Below are 13,930 nucleotides of genomic sequence, written 5' to 3'. Positions count from 1 at the left end.
TCCCGGTGCTCCAAAATCCCAGGAATCCCAGCCCAGGTGCCCCGATCTAGGCAGGATTCCCGGGCCAAGCGCCCCATCCCGCCAGGAATTTTGATGCTCGGGAATCGCAGGCCGGGTGCCCCATCCCGGCAGGATTCCCGCTGCAGGGAAACATCTGCCCTGCTGCCCGTGCAGAGAGCGATCCCAGGCTGGGCATGGCTCCAATTCCAGCTGGAAATGTCCTCAGCGGCGGCTGCTCTGCTCTGCCATTGAAAAGATTGTGTGGGCTGGAGCAGTAACGGGGCAGGGAGCCCGTCTTCTGCGGGGTGGGGAATGGGCTCGTGCTGGGCCAGGGCTGGCGAGGCCGGATGGGCTCTGCAGAGCGAGGCCAGGCCGCTCCCAGCACCCCAGGACAGGGCAGGATGGGCTGTGCTGATTGCCAGCTGCCCGGAAAAATGGGATGTGGCGATAAAAGCGCTGCAGAAACAAGCAGAAATGGAGATAAAAACCCAGCTGGAGAGGGAATCACCCCGGGGGTGCCCCGGGCTGCACTTAGAGCACGAATCGGGTTGCAGGCTGCGAGCAGGGGGCTGGAATCGCTCCTGATCGAGTTATCCTCAGCGACAGCCAGGCGCTGAAAGCTTCTCTGGAGCGAGGAAGGACGAAGGGAAAGCGGCACGCGGGGACCCTGGCACCGGGAGAAGGGACAGATCCCAGGGGAAAAGCACTCAGGGCTCCCCTGCCACCACGGGAAATCGCAGGTACCCGAACATCTTAGGGAATATATTTGGGATTTTCTCAAAGTCACCCCAAAGTGTGGATATTCTCAGCTCAGTCAGAGAGAACGAGAAAGGTTTTCTAACCAGGCAAGAGCCTGGGAAACAGTTGGGAAAGAATGTAAATAATTCTCTAATTTATCTTGTTATTCACATTGTTTATAGATATGCTCTGCTGTCTGTGGTGTGACATGTTTTTACTCTAAGACCAATGAAATTAATCTTCTCGATGTTCTCTATATATAGAGCGGTATATTTGAAATAAATCAGAGCTCATTTTCTTTGCCTTCTGATCTGGAGTTCTCTGTTCCCGTCCTGCTCGACAGCGACACCAAAGAAAATCCCAAATATATTCCCGAAGATGTTCAGGTACCTGAGATTTGAGAGCAGTTTGGTTTCAGAGTTCAGCACCACCCCTCTCACGAGCTGTTCTGAACTCAAGGGGCTTCTTTATTTTGTCTCTTTCTCCCATAAATCTGGGAAAAATAACCCAGGAGAGCCTGGGGCTAAACCTGCAGGATTAACCACGCTGTGTAGCTGTTAGAGGAGAGGAAATTAAACACAAATCAGCGTGCTCCAAAAAGGAAACTGTCCCAGGGAAATGGAGCTGATCACTTTTATTTATTGTCAGCGGGAGAGGATATGAAAAATAAACAACTGGCAAAGCAGCGGGGAGAGCAAATATTTAATTGTGAGCTACGTCATGATCCCCGAGCTTTTTACTTGAGCGGCTTTATTCCTCTTTATTTAGTGAGGGAAAAGGTGGAAAGGTGGAAGAGGGAGAAACCGTGGCAGGAGACGTTCACGTGCCTGGCCTAGCTCGTGATATTCTCCAAATGAGGCCGCTGGGGAGTGAAAATTCGTGCAAATCTGTGTTTGCCACTGCAGCGTCACCGCTCCTCTGAGGACACTAAAAAAAAAAAACAAAACCTTTGTTTGTGCCGTGGTGTAGCCTGACGTATCGTGCTGTGCCTCTGCTCCTCAGAGCTGCCCGCGTGTCCTTCCCAACGTACATTAAATCAATTTATTCGTTTCGAGAACGCTAAAGAAACCGGGGTGGGAATGAGGTTTAGCCTCAACAAAGGCAGTTAGATCAGTGATTTAATGTGGGTGTGTCGGGTGCTGCAAACGGCGGGGTCTCGGAAGCTCTGAGGGACGAGCTTGGCAGAGAATTCCGCATTTTCTCGGGTGCTGCAAACGGCGGGGTCTCGGAAGCTCTGAGGGACGAGCTTGGCAGAGAATTCCACATTTTCTCGCACGGCTCCAGACCGCAGATTTAACCTGCCTGTGAAAAATGCGCATTATACGGCTCTACGCAGGTAGTTAATATATGTATTATGTTATATAGATTTGTTGTGCTGTATTAACGTTTTTATGGTGTGGTGAAGGTAGTTTTGTAGTTAAAATGAAGCTCCAGTAGTTGAAATAGAAACTGTGTGTGGGGTTTTTTTTTTTTAAGGAATGAGATACTCGCTTCGAGGTAACCATCACAGAACACCTAAATCCTTCAGAAAAGAGGAATTTATGGTTTTCTTATCAGAAGAAGCGAATTTCTTCAGGCCTTGCTCAGACTCGAAGACGCCGTGGGGATTAAAGGAAACAGTTGACATATAACAGAGTTTCTTGTTTTAAATAGAATTCATGCATAACCATGAATATGAATATGCAACAGCGTATTAAGGGTGATTCCATTGTTCACAAAACGTGCTTGTCGTGGCTGAAGTGCCCGAGAGCATCCGGACGTCCGTAATTCTTTGCTTTTTATTGTCTCGTAATTGTCCCAACTCTAAAATTCTTACCACTCTAATCGTATTACTATTTTTATAACTATTTTATTACTATTAAACATTAAAAAAAAATTAAAAACCAAGTGATTGGCGGTTTTCACACTGCCTCGAGCACGTGTAGTAGTTTTCAGAAAATTCACAATTATCTGAGATTGGACTCTCAGAAAACTGCTACAGGGCAGGGAAGGAATGAAGATGCACAGGCTCCCTAACAGCCAAGATTCTGAATTACATCACTGCTCCATAAATATATTCATTTTCTTCATGCTCATTCCTGAAAGAATTTACTGCACCGAGGATGTCATCTCGACTTAGAATCGGGCGCCCTCAGGGTCTGTTTGAGCGAGGGTCTGCGCGATCTCCGCCCTGAGGGGACGCGGCGCGGCCGCCATGACAGCGCGGCCCGCCCTCCTTCCCGCCCTTTTCCCTCCCTCAGGGCCGCCGCTCTCGCGAGATTTCCCGCTTCCCGCCCTTTTCCCTCCCTCAGGGCCGCCGCTCTCGCGAGATTTCGTTCTTCCCGCCCTTTCCTGTAATGGCGGCGCCCTAGACAGCGCGGCCCGCCCTTTTCCCTCCCTCAGGGCCGCCGCTCTCGCGAGATTTCGCGCTTCCGCCCCTTCCTGTAATGGCGGCGCCCTAGACCGCGTTCCCCGCCTTTTTCCCCTCCCTCAGGGCCGCCGCTCTCGCGAGACTTCGCGCTCCCCGCCCCTTCCTGTAATGGCGGCGCCCTAGACCGCGTTCCCCGCCTTTTCCCCCTCCCTCAGGGCCGCCGCTCTCGCGAGATTTCGCGCTCCCCGCCCCTTCCTGTAATGGCGGCGCCCTAGACCGCGCGGCCGGCGCTCCCAGCCCCGTCAGTCCGTGCTGCCACCGCCGCCGCTGTCACCGCCGCCGCCTCCGTCACCGCCACCATGCACTCGGACGATGTGAGTCCCGCCGTTCTTTCGGCCCCGTGTCAAGCGCCCGCCGCGCCGCCGGGCCGGGCCGTGCGCCCGTCGCACGTGGCCGGGGATCTCCCCTGTGTGTCCCCAGCGCGGCTGCGGCTACCTGGGCACCGGCGGCGTGAATGGGGACTCGGCAGTGGCACATGAGCCCTGCCCGCGCTTCTCGGGGCGCCGGGGAGCGCCGAGGAGACCGCGGTGTTTGTGGGGTCTCGCCCGTCAGAGCCGCTCGGCAGGCTGCGGGGGCCGTGCGGGGACCGTGCGGGCGAGGGGTGTCACGGTGTGCCAGCCGCTCTTTGTCCCCTCCCGCAGGTTGTCTGGAGCATGCTGGGCAACAGGCAGTTCTGCTCCTACAAGATGACGTGAGTTTGGGGGGACGGGGGCGGGCTGAGCCCAGGGGGGGGCTTCAGGGAAAGGAACGGGAGGGACACGCTCGGGTACCCCGCAAAAGCGTCCCCTCCGTGCCACCACGGCCGCCTGTGAGAGTCACAGGGGACGGGGTGAGCTGTGGGCTCTTCCTGCCCTCCCCCTCATGGATTGGCGCCTTTTCTTGCAGCACCAAGACGCAGAATTTCTGCCGGAACGAGTACAACCTGACGGGGCTGTGCAACCGCTCCTCCTGCCCGCTGGCCAACAGCCAGTACGCCACTGTCCGTGAGGAGAAAGGTGGGAGCAGGGATTCCTGCACGGAGAGGGGATCAGGCCTTGCAAAGGGCCCCCCTCGGGCGGGGTTTGGAGGGGGATTTGCCACGGGAATGCCCGGATGTGGCACTCTGGGGTTGGAAGTCTTTTCCAGCCTGGATGGTTCTGGGATGCAGTGGCACTGCCTGGCTCTGGGCAGGGGCTCAGGGGGGGTTTGTTCCCTGTCCCCAGGTCGTTGTTACCTCTACATGAAGACCATCGAGCGGGCGGCGTTTCCCCGGCGCCTCTGGGAGCGGGTGAGCTCGGCGACACCGCAGGGACAGCGGCCCTGCTGTCCCCACAGAGGGCAGGGAGGCTGTTCCAGGGGAGGGACAGGGGCAGGAATTTCTCCGTGGAAGTGCCCAGGGAGGTTTGGAATCCCCATCCTGGAGGTGTCCAGGGAAGGCCTGGAGGTGGCACTCAGTGCTCAGGGCTGGGGACGAGGTGGGGATCCACCCTATGATTCCGTGACTCTGGGGGCGACGCAGCCCCTCCCAAAGGTCCCTTTCGTGTCCTGCTGTGTCACCCAGCCCTTCCCCTGGCCCTGCAGGTGCTGCTGAGCAAGAACTACGAGAAGGCTCTGGAGGAGATCGACGAGAACCTCATCTACTGGCCCCGCTTCATCCGGCACAAGTGCAAGCAGAGGTTCACCAAGATCACGCAGTACCTGATCCGCATCCGCAAGCTGACCCTCAAGAGACAGTAAGGGACACGGGAGGGACCGTGGCAGTGACCTCGGGTGGCTTCTGGAGCCGCTGCCCCTCTCGTGAGCCGCTGGCGCTGCCGCGACACGGAGCTGGCCCCCGTTTTCCTGAGGGGTTTAGGTGGATGTGACAGGGGTGAGCTGCAGGAGTGCAGCGTGTAAATGCACTGAGGGATTGTCCTGAGCTGGAAGAGCTGCAGGAGTGCAGCGTGTAAATGCACTGAGGGATTGTCCTGAGCTGGAAGGGACCCACGGGGATCAGTGATCCCAGCTCCTGGCCCTGCACAGACGCCCCAACGACCCCACCTGTGATCCCTGGGAGCGCTGTCCGTCTTGGAGCTCCAGCAGCCTCGGGGCTGTGCCCATTCCCTGGGGGCACCCTCTGGGGGAAGAATCTTCCCCTAAAATCCAACCTGACCCTGCCCTGCCACAGCTCCAGCCATTCCCTGTCACAGAGAGCAAGCTGTCCCTCGGGAGGAGCTGCTCCTCCCGTGGTCCCTGCAGAGCCTTCCCCATCCTTTGGACGCTCTCTGCCAGCTTCAGATCTCTCTTATCCTGAGGCACCCACACCTCAGGACGTTTGGAATTCAGCTGCTGGCTGTTGCTGCCCGCCAGGGGCTGTGACACTCCCAGTGCCTGTTCCCTGCAGGAGGAAGCTCGTCCCGCTGCGCAGGAAGATCGAGAGGCGCGAGAACAGGCGAGAGGTAACGAGTGCCCCGTGCCACCCCGTGCCACCTCGTGCCACCTCGTGCCACCTCGTGCCACTGCTGCTGTCCCCGCTGCCCCTGGGCCTCACACAGCTGCTCTGTGTTCCCTAGGAGAAAGCCCTGATTGCTGCCCAGCTGGACAACGCCATTGAGAAGGAGCTGCTGGAAAGGCTGAAGCAGGACACGGTGAGGGGCACACGCAGCTCGCAGTGGGAGCTGCCCCTGTGCTGCTGCCTCGGGGGGAACGGGGGTGCCTGGCTCCCCAAAACACAGGGAGCCCCAAAACACAAGGGCTCCCCAAAACACGAGGGCTCCCCAAAACACAGGGAGCCCCGAAACACAGGGAGCCCTGAAAGACAAGAGCTCCCCAAAACACAGGGCTCCCCAAAACACAGGGAGCCCCAAAACACGAGGGCTCCCCTCCTACTCTGTGCAGAGGGAGCCCCAAAACACAGGGCTCCCCAAAACACAAGAGCTCCCCGAAACACAGGGAGCCCCAAAACACAGGGAGCCCCAAAACACGAGGGCTCCCCTCCTATGCACAGGGAGCCCCAAAACACAGGGAGCCCCAAAACACAAGAGCTCCCCAAAACACAAGGGCTCCCCTCTTGCTCTGTGCAGAGGGAACCCCAAAACACAGGGAGCCCTAAAACACAAGGGCTCCCCAAAACAGGGAGCCCCGAAACACAAAGGCTCCCCTCCTGCTCTGTGCACAGGGGGCCCCAAAACACAGGGAGCCCTGAAACACGAGGGCTCCCCTCCTGTGCACAGGGAGCCCCAAAACACAAGGGCTCCCCAAAACAGGGAGCCCCAAACACAAGGGCTCCCCAAAATAGGGAGCCCCAAAACACAAGGGCTCCCCTCCTCTGCACAGGGAGCCCCAAAACATGAGAGCTCCCCTCCTGTTCTGTGCACAGGGAGCCCCAAAACACAGGGAGCTCCGAAACATGGGGGCTCCCCAAAACACGAGGGCTCCCCTCCTGTTCTGTGCACAGGGAGCCCCAAAACACAGGGAGCTCCAAAACATGGGGGCTCCCCAAAACACGAGGGCTCCCCTCCTGTTCTGTGCACAGGGAACCCCAAAACACGAGGGCTCCTCCCTGCTCTGTGCAGGAGTGTGGGCTCAGAGTTGGGAAGGGGCTGATCCACACCTCAGTCTGATGCTGCCCCGTGCAGGCTGTCAGTGCCCCCCCAGCCCAAAGTCCAGCTTCCTCCCGTGGCTTATGGAAAATGCCAATTTTATTTCAGTACGGAGACATTTACAACTTCCCCATCCACGCCTTTGACAAAGCCCTCCAACAGCAAGACGCGGAGAGCGAGAGCGAGTCGGATGCAGAGCGGGAAGAAGATGATGATGATGAGGTAAAGCTTCCAGCCCTGCCCTGGTGCTGAGCTAAGCTGAGAAGAACTCAGGACAGCTCAGGAAAACCTTGTGGCGGCCTTGGTGGCTCTTCCACACACTGCTGTGCTCAGTCCCTGCCTGTGTTCCTTGCAGGACGTGGATAAAAGGGAGTTTGTGGAAGCAGAGGACAGCGAGCTCAGCGACTTTGAGGTGGGTGAAGCAGCAGGCACACACCTGGTGTGTGAGCTGCAGGGGCACCTCCACCCTTGGGTGTCTCTGGGGGTGGGTAAGAGGCAGCAAAATCAGCTGTGGAAGAGAATTGGACAGTGGGAGCCCAGCCCAGCTCCTCTGGAGGCAGGGATTGGGATGTCTGGGGAAAGGGGAGGTTTAGTTGCACAGCCTGCTCTGACATCACTCTGCTCACTCAATTCTTCCTCAGGACATGGATAAGTTGGAGACGAGCAGTGAGGAGGAGCAGGAGGAGGAGGAGGAAGCAGAGAAGAAAGCCTCCCACTCCAAATCTAAAGGGAAAACGCCCCTGAAGGGCCCAGCCAGGAGAAAACGTCCCTACATCGAGATAGAGTACGAAGAGGAAACGGAGCCGAGCACCAAGACAAAAGCAGCCTGAGGCCTCCTGATCCCGTTTTGTACTGACTGACAGAACTCCAGCTGTGTCACCAGAGTGACTCCAGCATCTGTCACCCACCTGCCACCCCTCACAGGACCCTCAGAACTCCTGGTGTGATATTCCACACATTTTCTTCAACAGCAGCGGGGTTTGTGGCCCCAGCCCAGGCAATTGCAGTGAGTTTGTACAACTGGGTGAAGCCCAGCTCAAAGGAACATCTCCCACCTCCTCTGCAACCTCAAAGAGCTGAGCCCAGCCTCTGCTCCAGGAAGGGCCCTGCCCTGGGGGACTCTGCTCTCCCTGTAAGGCTGGAGAAACCTCAGATGCGTCTGGGGGAGCTGTAGGTGGGGCAAGAACGCCAGAACTCTTAAATAAACACAACAGTTTTATTGTACAACAGGGGGTGAGCGGTGTCAGGCGCCTCAGGTGCTCTCCTGCACCTTCCTGAGGCACTCTTGCACCCGGTTCTGCTCACAGCTGCTGGGCAGCCCTGCCAGCAGCACCTGCAGGGAGCAGAGCAGCACTGCCAGTGCCCTGGCACTCCGGGGTGGTGCCAGCCACCCTCGCCAGCCCTGCGGGGGAGCAGGGCACAGACTGATCCCATCGACAGCGAGCGAGTCACTTATCAATGCAGTACTGATCTGGGGAGGGGGGAACCCAAACTCTGCTGGGCTGAGAGGGGAGAGGGCCCTGGCAGCCAGCAGGGAGCCCTGACTTGCCTCCACCTAGCCCTGGTAGCCAGCAGGGAGCCCTGACTCAGCTTCCCCTGGCCCTGGTAGCCAGCAGGGAGCCCTGACTCGCCTTCCCCTGGCCCTGGTAGCCAGCAGGGAGCCCTGACTCAGCTTCCCCTGGCCCTGGCAGCCTTCCCCTGGCCCTGGTAGCCAGCAGGGAGCCCTGACTCGCCTTCCCCTGGCCCTGGTAGCCAGCAGGGAGCCCTGACTCAGCTTCCCCTGGCCCTGGCAGCCTTCCCCTGGCCCTGGCAGCCAGCAGGGAGCCCTGACTCGCCTTCCCCTGGCCCTGGCAACCAGCAGGGAGCCCTGACTTGCCTCCACCTAGCCCTGGTAGCCAGCAGGGAGCCCTGACTTGCCTCCACCTAGCCCTGGTAGCCAGCAGGGAGCCCTGACTCCCCTCCACTGGCCCTGGCAGCCAGCAGGGAGCCCTGACTCGCCTTCCCCTGGCCCTGGCAGCCAGCAGGGAGCCCTGACTTGCCTTCCCCTGGCCCTGGCAGCCTCCACCTGGCCCTGACTCACCTTCCCCTGGCCCTGGCAGCCTCCACCTGGCCCTGACTCGCCTTCCCCTGGCCCTGGCAGCCAGCAGGGAGCCCTGACTTGCCTTCCCCTGGCCCTGGCAGCCTCCACCTGGCCCTGACTCACCTTCCCCTGGCCCTGGCAGCCTCCACCTGGCCCTGACTCACCTTCCCCTGGCCCTGGTAGCCAGCAGGGAGCCCTGACTCAGCTTCCCCTGGCCCTGGCAGCCTTCCCCTGGCCCTGGCAGCCAGCAGGGAGCCCCGACTCACCTTCACGTGGCCCTGGTAGCCAGCAGGGAGCCCCGACTCACCTTCACCTGGCCCTGGCAGCAGCGGTCCAGCAGGATGAGGCACTGGGTGGCCCCGTGCAGCAGCGCAGCCCTGACGGGCTCGGGGGTCGGGCCCCGCTCCGTGTGAACGTCCCAGAGCAGCCTGAGCAGGGCCTTGAGGAGCACGGGGAGCCTGCAGGGCATCCTGCAAGGGAAACACCTCGTCCCAAAGCCTTCCCCAGCCAGGGACAGCACAGCCTGGGGCTGCTGTGGGGCAGGATTGCTGCCAGGACAGCCCTGGACAGGCAGGAGCCTCGGGATGGTGCTGGGAATGCTGGCACTGCACAGCCCAGTCCACAGCACAGCGTTTACTCCACGTTGGTTTAATTGAGGCTTTTGGAACAAGCACAAGTTGGGTCAAAATGGGGACCCAGCTTAAAGTTGGAGCCAGGTTTTTCAGTAGTGCCAGAGAGTACTTCCAGGGACAGATTTTCCCCTTAGGATTTCAGGGCCTTTTCCTCAAGAGAAATTAACTTTGGGTCATAAAGTGGAAACGTTCAGGATAGGAATGAAACATTCACTTCAGGAGAGCTTTCCAGGCCAGCTTTTCTGTGTGCAGTCCCCCCACAGAGGTACCTGGGCCAGGCGTGCTCCATGGTGCAGCGCAGAGTCTCCAGGATTCCCAGCCTGGCCTCTTCCTCGGGGCCATCAGAGACCTCCAGGTAGCCCAGGATGACTCGCTCCAGCCTCTTCAGGTGCCTCACGATGAGGATGCCGAGTCTGGTGGCACAAACACACCCTGAGTGGGGAGGATAGATCCCTGGGATCCCAAAAACACACCCTGAGTGGGGAGGATAAATCCCTGGGATCCCAAAAACACACCCTGAGTGGGGAGGATAGAGCCCTGGGATCCCAAAAACACACCCTGAGGGGGGAGGATAGATCCCTGGGATGCCAGAAACCCTGACTGGGGAGGATAGAGCCCTGGGATCCCAAAAACCCTGATTGGGGAGGATAGATCCCTGGGATCCCAAAAACACACCCTGAGGGGGGAGGATAGAGCCCTGGGATGCCAAAAACACACCCTGAGGGGGGAGGATAGATCCCTGGGATGACAAAAACACACCTGAGTGGAGAGGATAGAGCCCTGGGATCCCAAAAACACAGCCTGAGGGGGGAGGATAGAGCCCTGGGATCCCAAAAACCCTGATTGGGGAGGATAAATCCCTGGGATGCCAAAAACACACCCTGAGTGGGGAGGATAGAGCCCTGGGATCCCAAAAACCCTGATTGGGGAGGATAGATCCTTGGGATGCCAAAAACACACCCTGAGGGGGGAGGATAGAGCCCTGGGATCCCAAAAACACACCCTGAGGGGGGAGGATAAATCCCTGGGATCCCAAAAACACACCCTGAGTGGGGAGGATAGATCCCTGGGATGCCAAAAACCCTGAGGAGGGAGGATAGATCCCTGGGATCCCAAAAACACACCCTGGAGGGAGGATAGATCCCTGGGATGCCAAAACCACACCCTGAGTGGAGAGGATAGATCCCTGGGATCCCAAATACACAGCCTGAGAAGAAAGCATAGCCTTGGATGCCAAGCCCAGGGCCCATCCCTGTGCTCTCACCCCCTCAGGAAGGTGGGTACAGCCCCAGGTGCAGCTCCCAGCCCCTCAGGAAGGTGGGTGCAGCCCCAGTGCAGCTCCCAGCCCCTCAGGAAGGTGGGTACAGCCCCAGTGCAGCTCCCAGCCCCTCAGGAAGGTGGGTACAGCCCCAGGTGCCCCTGTGTCTCACCTGGTGACAAAGGCAGGCAGGGTCCCTGCGTAGACCCTGCGCAGCGCCAGCCGGTGCTCGGCCTCCATGTGGGTGAGCACCAGCTGCAGCACCTGGTCCCAGGGGGACGTGGCTCTGCCCTGGCCCTGGCGCCGCTGGCATCGCTCCAGGATGGGCAGCAGGTCCAGCAGGCACAGCAGCACTGCCTGGTTTGGGGACATGGGGGAGCTGAGCTCGTGTTCTCTCCGAAAAGCAACCAATCCCAGGGCTGAGCTGAGTGCTTCAAAGCTGTTCCCTGCCCACCTGGAGTGGGGCAGGAGGCAAGAGCTCTTCCCTCGGTGGGATCTACCGAGGTGCTTTGTCCCCAGGCTGGTGACAGGGAGCAGGCTCAGCCTCCTGCCCTAACCTGAGGGGCTGCCCCTACCCCAAGGCACCCCAAAGCCCAGTGCAGCCGTCCCACCTGGATGAGAGGGGCCTCCCGTGAGTAGAGGTGGTTGTAGAGGGCGTGGAACACCACCTGGGCCCTGTTGAACTGGCACAGATCCGCTCCTGGCTGCAACAACACAGAGCAGGACGTTACTCCTGGGCAGCACAGAGACCTAAAGCCTGGGGAGTGTGAGGAACTGCAGGTTAAACCCTGCCATGCTCTTCCCAAAGCCTGGGGAGTGTGAGGAACTGCTGGAAATGCAGATTAAACCCTGCCATGCCCTTCCCAAAGCCTGAGGAGTGTGAGGAACTGCAGGAAATGCAGGTTAAACCCTGCCATGCCCTTCCCAAAGCCTGAGGAGTGTGAGGAACTGCAGGTTAAACCCTGCCATGCCCTTCCCAGAGCCTGGGGAGTGTGAGGAACTGCAGGTTAAACCCTGCCATGCTCTTCCCAGAGCCTCGGGATTGTGAGGAACTGCTGGAAATGCAGATTAAACCCTGCCATGCCCCAGGAAGAGAGGGAACTGCTGGAGCTGCGTCAGGGCAGGGACTGGCTGGATTTTAGGGAAAGGTTCTGTCCCAAGAGGGTGCTGGGCACTGCCCAGGGAACGGGCACAGCCCGGAGGCTGCCGGAGCTCCAGGAAACGCTCCCATGGATGAGACTGCTGGGGCGTCTGTGCAGGGCCAGGGCTGGGACTGGGATCCCTGCGGGGACGTTCTGTGATTGCCCCTCCCTTCACACAGCACCCGCAGAGGGCTCCACGCCCTCCCTCACCACGTTGAGGACGATGTGGTGCAGGCAGCGCACGCCCAGCACTTTGTTCTCCTCCTGGAAGTCGTCGGAGAGGAGCAGCGCGGGCGGCAGGACCCGCTCCAGGTGCGGGCACAGCCAGGGCCGGCTGACGCGGAGCAGAGCCCAGGAGAACACGTCTTTGGAGGCAGGGTTACACTTCCAGGTGTCTCTGGAGAGACAGGCACAGCTCAGGGAGCACACAGAGCTCATTTCCCCTCCACCTGAGGCTCTCGGCTGGCAGCAAACCCAGACAATCATCCCCCAACACCTTCCATTTGTAAAGCTCCTGATTTCATCCTTATCATCTCTTGAGCCTCACAATTTTCCCAGCGTTTCCTACAGAGACCCTCCAAACCCGCCACACTCCGCTCCCCACTCACTTGGTTAACTCCTGCTTCAGGAGCCCCATCACCGCTCCAAATCTTCCTTCCTCATCGCCCTCCTTTCCCCGCAGGAATTCCTCCACGGACCCGCAGCCCGCAGCCCGGACCAGCCGCTCCAGCAGCTCCTGAGCCACCGCCCGACTCCTCGCCGTGGTCCAGGGCCTCTCGTCTTTGTGCGTGACAGCAAAGATGAACGCGTGTGCCAGCACCCGGAGCGGGACGGGCCCCGCCGCGGCCGCTCCCGGCGACGTCTGGCTCCGGGCATCTTCCAGCTTCCGCAGGAGCAGCAGGAACACGGCGCCAACGCGCTCCGCCCGCTCCGCCGCGGCGGCCAGCGCTGTGTCCCGGCCGGGCGGCTCGGCGCCGTCCCGCTCCCGGCGTGGCGGAGCCGCGAAGTCGCCCAGGGCGGCGGCCAGCTCGCCCGGTGCGGCGGGGCTCGCCGAGCTCAGGGTGGCGGCCAGCTCGCCCGGTGCGGCGGGGCTCGCCGAGCTCAGGGCGGTCCCCAGCTCGCCCGGTGCGGCGGGGCTCGCCGAGCCCAGGGCGGTCCCCAGCTCGCCCGGTGCGGCGGGGCTCGCCGAGCCCAGGGCGGTCCCCAGCTCGCCCGGTGCGGCGGGGCTCGCCGAGCCCGGCGGGCAGCGCGGCTCCGCCGGCTCCAGCAGCGCTCCCAGCTCCCGGAGCGCCCCGGGCCGCAGCAGCAGCGGCCGCTCGGGGCCCCGCTCCGCGCTCGGGCTGCTGCCCTCCATGGCCTCACACGAGCCCCGCCGCGACCGCGACCGGGACCGGGACCGGGATCGGGATCGGGATCGGGATCGGGATCGGGACCGGGACCGGCCCGCCCTGAAACCCCGCTACGGACACATCAGCGGCAGCGGGGACACCCGGGAGCCCTCAGGGACCCCCGAGCACCCTCGGAATCCCTTACAGACCCCCGGAACACCTCAGAAACCCCCGGGACACCTCAGAAACCCCCGAGCGCCCCCGGGATCCCTCACAGACCCCCGGGGTCCCTCACAGACCCCCAGGAACCCCCGGGGTCCCTCACAGACCCCCGAGCACCCCCGGGATCCCTCAGAGACCCCCAAGCACCTCCGGGACACCTCACAGACCCCCGGGATCCCCTCATACACCCCCCTAGAACCCCCGGGATCCCTCACAGACCCCCGGAATCCCCTCACAGACCCCCGGAATCCCTCACAGACCCCCGGAATCCCCTCACAGACCCCCGAGCGCCCCCTGAATCCCCTCACAGACCCCCGGGATCCCTCACAGACCCCCGGGGTCCCTCACAGACCCCCGAGCGCCCCCGGTCCCGTCACCGCGGCGCCGCCGCCACCCGCACCGCGCGCGCGACCTGTCGCAAACCTCCCACCCCGCCCCCGGTTGCCGTAAAGCGGACTGCCGGAGGGGGCGTGGTTTCGCGCGCATAAATTAGCATCGCTAATTCGGGACGGCGGAGCGCGGCGGGGCGGCCGTGCGGCCGTGCGGGGCGGAAAGAACGG

General features: G+C 60.8%; 2 protein-coding genes across 6 annotated transcripts; one reads left to right on the top strand and one right to left on the bottom strand.

The window, feature by feature from the left end:
- Positions 1–3,282: 3,282 nt before the first annotated feature.
- On the top strand, positions 3,283–7,937 carry MAK16 (MAK16 homolog). Its single transcript, XM_054000705.1, has 10 exons — positions 3,283–3,462; positions 3,790–3,839; positions 4,034–4,143; positions 4,351–4,415; positions 4,709–4,860; positions 5,511–5,565; positions 5,680–5,754; positions 6,817–6,930; positions 7,064–7,120; positions 7,350–7,937. Exons 1-10 carry the CDS (start codon positions 3,448–3,450, stop codon positions 7,536–7,538), a joined length of 882 nt encoding a protein of 293 aa, XP_053856680.1. The 5' UTR covers positions 3,283–3,447; the 3' UTR covers positions 7,539–7,937.
- TTI2 (TELO2 interacting protein 2) lies at positions 7,906–13,405 on the bottom strand. 5 transcript variants are annotated; one of them, XM_054000687.1, is made up of 10 exons: positions 12,429–13,405; positions 12,031–12,217; positions 11,290–11,382; positions 10,851–11,035; positions 9,690–9,833; positions 9,096–9,258; positions 8,949–9,054; positions 8,815–8,865; positions 8,632–8,712; positions 8,048–8,488 (listed from the first exon to the last, which is right to left on the bottom strand). In XM_054000687.1, the coding sequence occupies exons 1-10, from the start codon at positions 13,172–13,174 to the stop codon at positions 8,295–8,297; spliced, it is 1,950 nt and encodes a 649-aa protein (XP_053856662.1). In that variant the 5' UTR covers positions 13,175–13,405; the 3' UTR covers positions 8,048–8,294. The 5 variants fall into 5 exon arrangements, with proteins under 5 accessions (XP_053856665.1, XP_053856662.1, XP_053856661.1 ...); XM_054000686.1 differs by having other exon boundaries at positions 8,815–8,890; positions 8,953–9,054; XM_054000688.1 differs by lacking the exon at positions 8,048–8,488 and having other exon boundaries at positions 8,517–8,712; positions 8,815–8,890; positions 8,953–9,054.
- Positions 13,406–13,930: the final 525 nt, after the last annotated feature.

The sequence above is a fragment of the Vidua macroura genome, chromosome 28 (genome assembly GCF_024509145.1).
Source record: "Vidua macroura isolate BioBank_ID:100142 chromosome 28, ASM2450914v1, whole genome shotgun sequence".
NCBI classification, from domain to species: domain Eukaryota; kingdom Metazoa; phylum Chordata; class Aves; order Passeriformes; family Viduidae; genus Vidua; species Vidua macroura.
Note: the sequence above shows the minus strand (reverse complement) of the source record. Positions and strands in the feature narration are given on the sequence as shown.